General features: G+C 37.6%; 1 protein-coding gene across 2 annotated transcripts; it reads right to left on the bottom strand.

Annotated features, from left to right (window-relative positions):
- Positions 1 to 131: 131 nt before the first annotated feature.
- ATG12 (autophagy related 12) lies at positions 132 to 12,212 on the bottom strand. 2 transcript variants are annotated; one of them, XM_014796620.2, is made up of 4 exons: positions 11,760 to 12,190; positions 8,234 to 8,370; positions 2,426 to 2,488; positions 132 to 1,524 (listed from the first exon to the last, which is right to left on the bottom strand). In XM_014796620.2, the coding sequence occupies exons 1-4, from the start codon at positions 11,920 to 11,922 to the stop codon at positions 1,465 to 1,467; spliced, it is 423 nt and encodes a 140-aa protein (XP_014652106.1). In that variant the 5' UTR covers positions 11,923 to 12,190; the 3' UTR covers positions 132 to 1,464. The 2 variants fall into 2 exon arrangements, with proteins under 2 accessions (XP_014652106.1, XP_087286037.1); XM_087429911.1 differs by lacking the exons at positions 132 to 1,524; positions 8,234 to 8,370 and having other exon boundaries at positions 2,427 to 2,488; positions 11,760 to 12,212.
- Between the last annotated feature and the right edge of the window lie 80 nt (positions 12,213 to 12,292).

Genomic DNA, 12,292 nt, shown 5'->3' with positions numbered 1-12,292 from the left:
AATACATTTCCAGCTTTCAACACACATATTAACTTCTTACCTAGTCTTACAAGATAAATTTGACAATTCAATCCATATTATTTCAGTGCTAACTACTAGCTGTATTAATTTATTAAACAGGGACATGGGTATAAGGGGACTTAAGCATTTATTCTTGGGCAGAAAATGAGAACTGAACAGCGATTTCATCACCGTAAACTGAATTGTTCCTTAGCCTTCCCTAAAGCTAATGTATGGCAGATCATTAACCATAAAGTACATTCTGGGGTTTAGGGGATATATGTGTAGTTCAAAGTCCTTTGACAAAATCATATCATCCCATTATCTTTGAAAATAAACACTTAGAATTCTCATACGCACCTCAGATCCTGTTTGGATATTCCATTCAATTTACTGGAATTTTTTTTTTAATGCTGCATTACAAATATAATATAGAATGAAGAAAAAACATTGAATCTCACTTCAAACAACCAGTCTAATAGCATCAGTAAAAATGGTACTTTTAGTCATGGCATGAAGTACACACAAAATCTAAGACTATTTTTCAATTATTCTTTGAGCATTTTCAAGTTGGAAAATGCATTGTAAAAAACTTAAAGATGTTGCCAGGTGTACTCACTGAGTGCTTTTGACACTGTAAAAGTAAGAGACAGACTAACACCACAGTTATAACCATCGGGACTCAAGAATCATTATATGGTAGGACTGAAAAGAGCTGTATGAATCATTCGTCCAGAATTTGTAAAATTCCTTCTGTTTCCCAATACAATAACTACAGCATGCATTTTCTCTAAAGCAATCTTCCAGTGTGTCAACATGTGTGCTCTCTTGGCTAGATGTTTGGTAGAAATGAGCAGGAACAGCTTTTTTCCTCCATTATCATCTGGCAAAGATCTAACACCAAACGGCCTCTTTCTGCCAGCTGTGCTGCCCTCTACTGGACTGTGTAAGGTATAGAGCCAGCAGGTCAACGCAGCTTTGTTTCATAAGGTGACAACTGTAAACAAACATGCAAACGAGAAAAGGCATATCCCATATCTCAAACAAATTGAACTTCCCTGGACAAGCACAAAACGAATCCTTTAGTAAACTGACTTTTACAGTAGGAAAAAATCAGCAGAGCGCTAATTCTACAAACAATTTCAGTCATTTTGAGAACTGATAATAAAGAGGCTTTATACAGTCTTATTTTCCTTTTCAATATCTTGGAGGCAGATCTGGAGCAATACCTGTAGTAATGGGTATACTCTGTCAATCTTTTATGATGATTTGTGTTTTAATACAAATCACATTTTTTTGAGTCCATCTACTCTATGGATTTTTTTATGTATAAACATGGGTCATAGTAGATACATGCTGAGTAGATCATATCCATAAGTCTCTTGCCACAAATATCAAAACTTTTCACAGCTGTTTCCTTTTTGACAATTCATTTTAAGTAAGCAAGATCTTTTTCTCTGTAGTTCATCCCCATGCCTGAGATTTGCAGTAATGCAGGACCAGTTTACCATCACTGCCAAAACACTACGAAAAGAAAAAAGGCAACCAATTAAACTCAATTTTTGTTATTTCTCAGATGAAAGTAAGAAAAAAAAATGTATCATAAATAACCCTACATGTACATGTAAGTTATCTATAAGGTATTTCTTTCAATAGATCCAAGTTACTATCAGACACTTATTAGTAATCATAAATGTTTAATAAAACCTGTCCTTTAAGTATCTTAGGCATGGACAGCCTTACATATTTTAATCTTGTCCCTTTTCTACATCTCTGACTATAATGTGCACGCTATTTTCTAGTAGTGGTGCTACTGTGTATATTCTAACAATTACTGCCATGAAACTGTAAGAATGTTGAATAAAGTCATTCTTTGCAGTCTCCTTTTCAATTTCTTGGAGGCAGATCTAGATTACTGATTATATAAACAACGTAGAAGAAACTAGATGTAGGTAAAAAAGGAGACTTTACTTTCTGGGCATACTTCCAAGTTAGCTTCTGTTTGTATTATTCATTCCTTAATTCTTCAATCACTGTATAATTTTTTGAGATCCAACTATGTTCAAGGTGTTAGAGATATAACAGAGAACAAGAAAATGATTTCTTCTTTGCTGACAATTAAGAATGGCATATCATTGTTTTTTTTTGGTGAGGGAGATTGGCCATGAGCTAACATCTGTGCCAATCTTCCTCTATTTTGTATGTGGGACGCTGCCACAGCATGGCTTGGTGAGTGGTGAATGGGTCTGCGCCCGGGATCCGAACCTGCGAACCCCAGACCACCAAAGCGGAGTGCACAAACTTAACCACTACGCCACAGGGCCGGCTCTGGCACATCACTTTTTAAAATGATGATGTGAATGAATGATCATACTATACACAGATGTGCACATTCCATTAAGAAAATAAAGCAGTAATGTTTTACCTCATAGAGGGTTCCAACTTCCTGGTCTGGGGAAGGGGCAAAGGACTGATTCACGTAAATAAACTGCAAGAAAGAAAAAAAATTATGGCAATTCACTTTTAATGGCATCCTGATTAATCTGCATTTTTCTGGGTTCCCATTAGCCAGCTATTTCAAATTATTTGTCTTCAGTATTGAAGAAAGCTTCCCTAAACTTCTTTCTAATTCTCATAAATTAGTCAACTAAATGAGATCTTTATGAAGATCATGTCTTTCCTCTGGAGGAATAAAAATAACAGAATTTTTATTCCTAGAACAGTGCTTTTCAACTTTTTATAACTAAGAAACTTTTAAATATTATTTTTACAAATAGCTTTTGAAGGTTTAGCTAAGAAATTACATTATTAAAAATATCAATTTTCTCATTTACTCATAATTAAAGACAGAATTTCTCCTAACAAACTTTCACAAACACAGCCCAAAATCAAGAAATCTAATATTTGAGATAGTCTGTGCATTTTTCTTGGGTAAACGACATACATGGTTGGATTTTTTTGACCTTTACCCTTTGAAAACTCTCAAAGGTACTAAACTTCTGGCTGGGTGCCACTACTGTAAAGTCACTTACAGCCAAATCAGGTAGAAAAAATGTAACATAGCTGAAACCTAATGTCCTTACAACCTTGTTCTTTAAATAATTCATTGCTCAATGTTTCAGTTTAGTCTGTTTTTCCTAAAACATTTCTAGTACTTAAAAAATTGCTGAAGATACTGAAAGGAAAGGTCACAGTATCAAAGTGGCTTTTGATAATTTTCTTTTTAGAAAACAAAACATTATTTGCAGGTAATATATTCAATTTTGCTTTGTCTATAATTAAATTCTAACACTAAAACTTCCTGGGCTTAACATAGTCTTAAAAAAGAATATCTATATCAATATCTACCAGAACAGTTGGTTGACAGATACTACTTGGCCCACCAACTATAATAAGAATAAATATTGCTTACGTTTCTCCCTTAGGCAATACAATGTGGTAACTAAACGTAGAGGCTCTACTGAGACAGATCCAGGTTTGAATCTTGGCTCTAAATTCAAATAACTTTTCTCAGCCTGTTTCCTTATTTGTAAATATGGAAAATAATAGTACCTATACTTCTTGGGGCTGCTGGGAAAGATAAAATGAAATAGTACACATCATGTAATGGTGCCTGGTATACGTATTAATTTGACATTAGTTATAACTATTAAAATATTTAAAAATAGTTCATGCTTAAATACCAATTCATGGTTTAGGCTGAATAAGGTTCTAACATAATTTCAGAAACTCACCAGAAATCAGTGTGCATTTTAATGTGAATTTCCTGTAATACAGACATAATAATTTGTGTTTAGCTCCTGGCAGTTTAACTATGAGTGAATATAGAGTTTACTCTTTGGTATATTTTAAATTAGGAGAAGGGCTCTTGGTGACAATTCAGTTTATTTTAGCAAACATTCTCTGAGCGTCTATTATGTGCTAGGAACTGTTCAAGGTGTGGAACTATGAAGATTAATATGACCTCTCCCCTCACTGACTTTGTGATCTATTGGAGAGCCCAACACATATGAAGAGAAAAGACTATAGATGGGAAAAGAGCTTCTGACAAAGTGTGCAGTACACAGACACATGTATAGCCTAGCAAAAAGCTCAGGGAAGGCTTCCTGGAAGAGATACCTGAGGAATAAACAGGATTTAACTAGGTGAAGAGAGTAGCAATCAGAATTTTGTAGGCAAAAGGAACAAAAGTAAGATGGTGTGAGAGTAGAGGACAGAAGAGTAGATGTAGTAGGGAACTACAGGAACTCAATGTGATTTTGTAACAGGAATTAGAAACTGAAAGTGACTTTAATAAAAAAGAGCAATTCAGCTAGTTTAAACGGATGTTCCATGGAAGTAAAATTTTCAAAATGCAATCTTCTGCTAAATGCTAGAACTTAGGAAGATAAAATTATTTTAGTTTTAAAGAATAATGATTTTGTTTTTAAACCACCAGTCTTTATGTTGATGTCTCTTTAGTTATTTTGGTTGTTACAAAGCTTTCTCTAGTAGATTCCTCAGGAAGAGTTCATGGGAACAGTATTCCCTGTGTTCTTGCACATTGCTAATAGTTTGTGCCCTGATTAAAAAGCCAGTTTTGGGGGCTGGCCCCGTGGCCTAGCAGTTAAGTTCAGCCTGCTCTGCTTCGGCGGCCCAGGAAAAAAAATAGTCAGTTTTCTTGCACGTAAAATCCTTATCTCACACTTTCCTTGTATCTTTCTTGTCAAAGTTTGATGATAACCTACTTTTCTTTCTAAGTCATGTCTTCCTTTTCCCCCCTAGATGTCCAAAGGATTTTTTTTTTTACTGAGCAAGATTCGGCCTGAGCTGACATCTGTTGCCAGTCTTCCTCGTTTTGCTTGAGAAAGATTCGCCCAGAGCTAACATCTGTGCCAGTCTTCCTCTATTTCATATGTGGGTCGCCACCACAGCATGGCTGATGAGTGGTGTATGTCTGCACCTGGGATCCGAACCGCGAAACTGGGCTGCTGAAGTGGAGCGTGCAAACTCAACCACCACACCACAGGGTCAGTCCCTCAAAGGATGTGTTTTGGTGCTCGTTATTCTGGGTTGGTATTCTCAGGTACTTATTTAAATATGTAGTTTCAAATCTTTTTTTAAGAAATTTCCCTTGAATTATAGTTTTTAAGTATTTGTTTTGTTCCTTTGCTTTGGTTTTCTTCTTCTTTGTTCATACTCAGTATTTGTCACTTTCTCTCCAATCTTTTTTACCTTTCATTTCCCTTTGATTAAAACAGAATTTTTTTGCCTTCTATTTTTCTTAAGGCATTATCTGTTATTTATTTGCTCTTATGTTACTTCTAGGTAAGTCTCCATTTCTGAAATAACTTTTATTTGTAATTCTTTTCCTGAGCTCTGTTACTTCATTTGAGTTTTATACTAATGTTGATTTATATTGTTCTTTCATGTCTTGTATCATTTTCTTCGTGTCTTTTAGCTTGTTTTGAAATAATAAGTTACAGTTATTGACATGTCTTATACGTACATTTTTCTGACATGTTTTTATTGTCTTTAGGGATGTTATATCTTGTTCTCTTTCTTTTTTCTTATGACATTCTATGGGATTCGACCTTGATACTTCTCTGTTGCTTGATTTTTTGTGTGTGTGTGTGTGTGTGAGGGAGATTAGCCCTGAGCCAACACCTGTTGCCAATCCTCCTCTTTTTATTGAGGAAGACTGGACCTGGGCTAACATCTGTGCCCATCTTCCTCTACTTTATATGAGATGCTGCCACAGCATGGCTTGACAAGCAGTGCATGGGTCCACACCCAGGATCCGACCCTGTGAACCCTGGGCTGCCAAAGTGGAGCATGCAAACTTAACTGCTACGCCACTGGGCCAGCTCCTCTGTTACTTGTTTTTATATGAAATTAGTTTTCTTCAACTTTTAGAATCAAGTGGGTTAGTGCAGTTCTTTTAACTCCATAGAGCTCCCTCTTTTGTTGTTTTTGGTATAGTGTTCAACAATATGCAGGCCTGCTTTCTGAGCTCTCCAGGTTCTGTTCCCCTCCACTTTGGTCCAGTCCTTTTCTTTCCTTCCTCTCATATTCCTACCCTCATCAATTTTGTTTCACTTCCAGAAGTCCCTCCTCAGTGTGGGATCTTGTCCTGGAAGAGAGCCTTACTGAATCTGTTTTGAGAGCTTTCAGGGGCAGACTGCTCCAGCCCCTTCAGTCCTCCTTAGTGCAGATATACTGTAATCACTCGCTACTGGACAGAATAAAACCCTCTCAATCTCAACTATTCTTAAATTGGCCTACTGCAGTTTCCAGTGAATACCTGTTAGCTATTTCCAGGTTCTCCTTTCCTCAGAGCTGTCAGATGCCAATCTTGTTTGCTTCTTTCAGCACATTTGCTGATATCATGCAGATCCTGTGGCTATTGATGGTCTGTCCCCACCAATTTGCATTTTAGGGTTCATGAGGATACTTTATCATCTAGTTTTGTTATAAATACTGATCACGGGTTTTTGGTTTTGCTATCTAGTTGACTATGTTTTTGTGGGAATTTGGAAATTCAACTACGCCTTCTAACACTACTGCTATCTTCCCAGAATCCTCAGCATCATTGTTTTCTTTAACATCCATTTGGCTAAAATAATGTGGGTACAGCTAGATGAAAGCCAGAAGATGAGTTCTAATTTAATCTAGGAACGTGACAAAATGATTCTACTTGTTTATGTTACCTATTGCTTAAATGGGAAAGGATAATCAGATTCACTATGAAGGTTTAAGGTTGAACTATATGAAATTGCTGCTTTTATAAGTTAAAATGGTTGACTGATGGCAATTTTACATGGTTCAATCTAATACATGTTGATATCAATCAAGTCCTTTCAGATTGCTGGATATAGGCAATACGAAACGTCAAGACTCTAACATTAACATAGAACATAGCATCATTTCATCTTTTCTTCTATCTATAAATTTCTAAAACTAATGCCTTAATTACTTGGTAGTCTTCTGGTTTCCTACCTCTCCAACTCTTCATGTTGCACCCTTAGTAGGGATATAGCCTCTACTCATTTCTCTGAGGCATGTCATCATTCCCCTAACTTTCCCATTTAGATGTGAACTCTAGGCAAGGTCTTTTGCTCCCGAGGTTTTAGCTAACATATGTATTATAGTGGATGACACTACAATCTTGCCCATCTCTCATAGTGAATTAAATTCTATATGGCACTCTTATTATAAAACAGATGATTTTTTCACTCTGATCAAAAAGGGAGATGTTCACCTATAAAACTCAAATATTTCCAACACTTTTCCCAGACAACATCCTTTGGAGGAATCCATGCTTCTATGCTATTCTTGCCTCAAATAACTTCTAGTGAATAACCTATCTTGCCCTTATTTTTGCACCCATGTCCCTTTTGTGAGAGCCCCTTACAGCCAAACTCTTAGATCAGAGTAGTTCTTCCTCTTCACTGAGAAAGAGAAACAGATTCCAAAACGTCTCACTTTAATAATCAGTTCATTCCTCTTACCTGTTCTCACTCCTGTGTTCACATGCAACTAAATCCCTCTCCAATACTTATACATACAAATTCTTAATTGTATTTTAAAAATACTTAGTGATTTTTCAACTACCTATCCACTCATATGCTATCTGTATTAGTACTGACCAAGATTGTGATCTGCAGATAAAGGCGTCTAATATATTAATATAACATGTGACAAAATGCCAAACACATGTAGCCATTTAAATTTCTATAGTCGAATACCAAGTTAAAAACCAGTGGCATTTAAAACATGAATCCTTACAAATGCCACCAAGAAGTGCTTAACATGTACCATAATATGAAATAAGTGTATCTCTTAGTTCTTCCACAACATATGGTAAAGATATCTTGCTTACCTCAAGAAGAATAGGAAGGAAGTAGCACTGACATTGAAACAAGTTAAAAAACTCCAAAACTTTCTATACTAATGTTCTATGATAGATCTTTCTGCATGGGCACTCAGTCACTTTTTGAAGAGAACAACCAATACAGTAAGTAAAATAAAATTGGTTCACATTGTAACAGCAAATCTAAAATTCATTCCATTTCAGGGTTCCCCAGAGAATCCCTCAATAAAGCACAGAAATTCCACCAACATAAAAAATAAAAAGACATTACTGAAGTAGCATATGTGGCTCTATATGCATTTTTATATATAACAGTTATTCATTGTTGCCTAGGAACTACTGTGAATTTTTGTAGGGAAATGATCACCATTGGTTTCATACCAACTGTTCTGAGGCCACAAGTTTTAAGAACTTTTTGATGAAGTCAATGAGTCCTTGGATGGTTCGAGTTCGCTCTACAGCCCACTTCTTTGTTTTCATTATAGGGGTGTCTCCCACAGCCTTTAGCAGAATGTCAACTGTAAAAGAAAAAATTAGTGACAATTACCCTAAAACATCTAAAGAAAATGTGATATAAAAGACTTTAGAAAACTTAAACCTTTAATCTACCTACAGTTTGTGTATTTATGATACTGGAGGTATACCCAAGATGTAAAAATGTTAGTAAGATTCTTTTTCATCATATTTTTGTGGGTTTTTTTCCTTGCTCCTAAAGTCCCACAAGGTCTCCCCATGAAACAAATCTTTAAAATGCATTTTAAGATAACAGGCGATTCCAAAGAGAAGAAATATAAATGGTCAATTAAGGTATGAAAAACATAAAAAATAAAGTCATGGCCTTTTTCATCTACCAAACTAGTAAAGATCAGAATAATAGTGTAGATGATACTACTATTGTGAATACAAAATGGTATACCCTTTCTGGAAAGCAATATGGTAATACATTACCAAATACTTAAAGATATATTTGACTCGAAGAGTCGTCTTAGGAATCTAAGAAAATATGAGATGTGAAAAGATTCACTTGCAGGATTTCACCTTCACTGAAACATTTATAGAAAAAAACTGGTAAACCTAAATATCCAACAAAGATATTTAGACGGGATTGGTTAAATAAAGAATATTATACTCTATGATAGAATTTACATAATGTAGTAAAGAATCCACACTCTAAACTCCCTGGGTTCAAAACCCTGGCTTTGCCACTTGTTAGGTATATACACCTGAATAAGCTCTTTAATCTCTCTGTATCAGTTTCTCCATTTGCAAAATGGGGATAATAGCGCCTACCTCACAGAGTTGTTATGAGGATTAAATGAATTAACACATGTAGAGAGTTTAGAACAGTATCAGCTCATAACTCATACTTACTGAATATTAAGATTAAGCTGCCTTTAAAGAAACATAAAAGCATATGTAATAGTATGAAAAAGTTATCAAAATGTACTCAATATAAAACAGCATGTATATGATCTCAATTTCATTAAAATCATCACAAGCACGTATTCACATAAATGTGGCATATGCACCAAAATGCTATTTCTTAGTAGTGACATTATAGGCAATCATTATTTGGTTTTACTTGTGCTTTTTGTAACCACCAAGTTTTCTACAATACACTTTTCAATGAAGGAAGACAATAAAAATAATTAAAAAGAAAATACAAAAATTAGGGGCCAAAAAGTTTTCAGATAGAGAAATCAAAGGTTTCAATAATCCAAAATACAAAGATGCAAATGCAAAGACTATGAATCTGTCTCCTGAAGTTCCTTTGCTAAAAAGAAAAAAAAAAAAAAAAAAGACATCTACAATCAAAAGCAACAATGAAAGCAAAATAGTGTTCTGCTGCCCCCTCAAGTTAACTCTATTCTATTACATCCTTCTTGTCCCATTCTTTGGTACTAAAAACTGGGACCCAATGGGGTCACTGAGACCAATTTATTCAAGTTTACCCCTCGAATGAGGCACCTAGAACATATGATGCACAGTTTATCTTCCTGCTTTAGTTTATTTTCCTTCCTCCACTTAATAAGTCTAGCTTCTGTTATCTAGGGAATAGAGATGAATTGGGAGATAACTAAGATTTTGGTTAATTCACCTTCTATACTTGCCCTTCTCTGCTCCTTCAATCTCCTGGGGCTATCAATAACTCAACTGCAATTGGGCATTTCAAGAAAGTGAACCAGAAAATACTGAGTTGTACTACTGAAGAAGAGAGAGAGGGCAAGAAGCTGGAGAAGGAAACGTATTTTCTGTAATTATAACTGCACTCTTTTTTTTCCCTTTAATTCTAAAGGTGATTTGCTTGTAGTTCTCAACCCTAGCTACTTTAGACTCAACTGGGGGAACATTTACAAGAATACAGGTGTCCACATCAATTAAATCAGAATCTTCTGGAAGTAGGGACTTGGCACCGATATGTGCAAAAGCTCCCCTAGGTGATCCTAATGTGCCAACAAGACCAACAACCTTGGTCTGCTTCCATAATCTTTCTTCTTCTGTAGATTAAACCAAAGGCGGGGTATAGGAAATATTTAAGCTTCTTTCATCAGAGGTCCTCAAAAAAGGACGACAATTTCAAGATAGAAATTCAATAGCTAGAAACTAAATTCTAAATCAGAGAGGCAAACTCAAATGCTCACAGGAGCCAGAAAATGAAAATCTGATTTTTAAATGATGGTTTAAAGATATATACCATGCAGACCAAAGAAAACATGCCATATAACCTCAGGCCATATCTGGGCTCTGGGCCATTGTTTTTTAGCCTCTGTTTTACACAGTTATCTTCAGGGTCAAGTAAGCTTTTTACTAAGACTATCAGAGTTTAAAACAAACCCTTTGAAAGTCTGTTCCTGCTTATAGTAAATTGGACAGAAAAAAGGGAACAAGAATCTGTAAAACTCGTGGGATTCTTTAAGATTCTAATGGTTACCTATAGAAATAACCACACGTTTCTGTTTCTCTACTACTGCACCACATGGAAACGACACAATAGATTTCCCCCAAATGTAGAGGCAGTCTGATTTAAAAGGGAGACAGTGCTAGGGGAGACAATTATCCTCCACAGCAGCAGAAACTGAAGTTCGATGAAAGGCTGTGAGATCACTGACCAGAAAACATGCCATCTCTACACTTTAAGACTCTGGACTGAGAAAACCTGTCTAAGGTCCAGGGTCAACCTCTTGGAATCAGAGGTGTTGATCTGCTGCTTTTCTCATGGGCAACTCTACATACAGTGCTCCATTTAGGAATTTCTGTATAACGGCGAACTACTTCTCAAGCAATCAAGAGGTGAGGACAGCTAGTTCAAGCAATGAAAATGATTCGCTTACAAAGGTTCCAAAATGGTGTTTAAAAAACAAAAGGCGACGCCTATACCTTTAGTTTTCCCTTAGTGTTCTTCGTACTGGGTAAAACTCCAGTTTTTTGGTTCAAGGAGTGAATTCCCACGCAATTGGCATAAAAAACAGCCAACCGGTCGGAAGGCGTGGACTCTAATCCACACTTGTCACCGACCATTCCTATCACCTTAAATCATCATTCAAATAATTAGGTCGCACGTTAAGTACCTGGAGCTACCAAGATCCCACTCAACCCCCACCTTCAAAGAGCTCGCCGTCTGGCCAACTCAAAGGAAGATCACAGTACAGGGTGATAACTGCTGTGACAGTCAAGTACTGGGCACCCCACAGAGAAGGTGCGTCCAGGGATAGCTTTCTTTAGAGGCTTTCAAATCAAAGGTCTTGAAAGCCGAATAGTACACTTCCTCTCTTCTGACTGGTCAAAAACCAGGTCTGGGACTGGCCCTTCTCTAAACTTTGCTTCTTTATACTGGCCGCCATCCCTAATCGGACGCAATCTAAACCTCCTGCCTCTGCCCAGAAGGAAACTGCTCTCTCAAAATTACTTTTTTTCTTGGTGTCGCCGGCAGGTTCCTCTGTTCCCGGGGAGACTGCAGCGGAAGAAGGGGGCTCCGGAGTGGCTGTTTCAGGGGAGACCTCCGTAGGTCCTTCGCCGTCAGCCGCAGTTGAGGGTGGGAGCTGCAGAGCGGACTCCGGCTCCTCAGCCATCTTGCTCGGTGGGAGCCGAGGGCGGAAGTGGTGGGCGGCGCTCAGAGCGTGCGGCGGGCGGGCTTGGCGCCAGGGAGCGTCGCTAAGGAGGCGCTGGAGTAGGGGGACGCAACCCACAGGCGACAGTTGGGGTTGCTGGCTGGTCCTCTGTGTGAACCTGTCGCAGACCCCTGACCGTTAATGCCGCAACTACCGTTTTCCCTCAGCAACAAGCCTCCGGAAAGAGCCTTTGAGCATCCTCCCCGCACGACAACCGAGTGCGCAGGCGCCCCTCCGGCAAGGGAACTCCAGCCCGGGGATGTTTCCGCTTCCCTCCGCGCCGACCCCGCCCAGGCCCCGCCCCTCCCAGGCCCCGCCCCGCGGCTCGGGA

The sequence above is a fragment of the Ceratotherium simum genome, chromosome 4, assembly GCF_057802395.1.
Source record: "Ceratotherium simum simum isolate JZ-2026a chromosome 4, ASM5780239v1, whole genome shotgun sequence".
NCBI lineage: Eukaryota > Metazoa > Chordata > Mammalia > Perissodactyla > Rhinocerotidae > Ceratotherium > Ceratotherium simum.
Note: the sequence above shows the minus strand (reverse complement) of the source record. Positions and strands in the feature narration are given on the sequence as shown.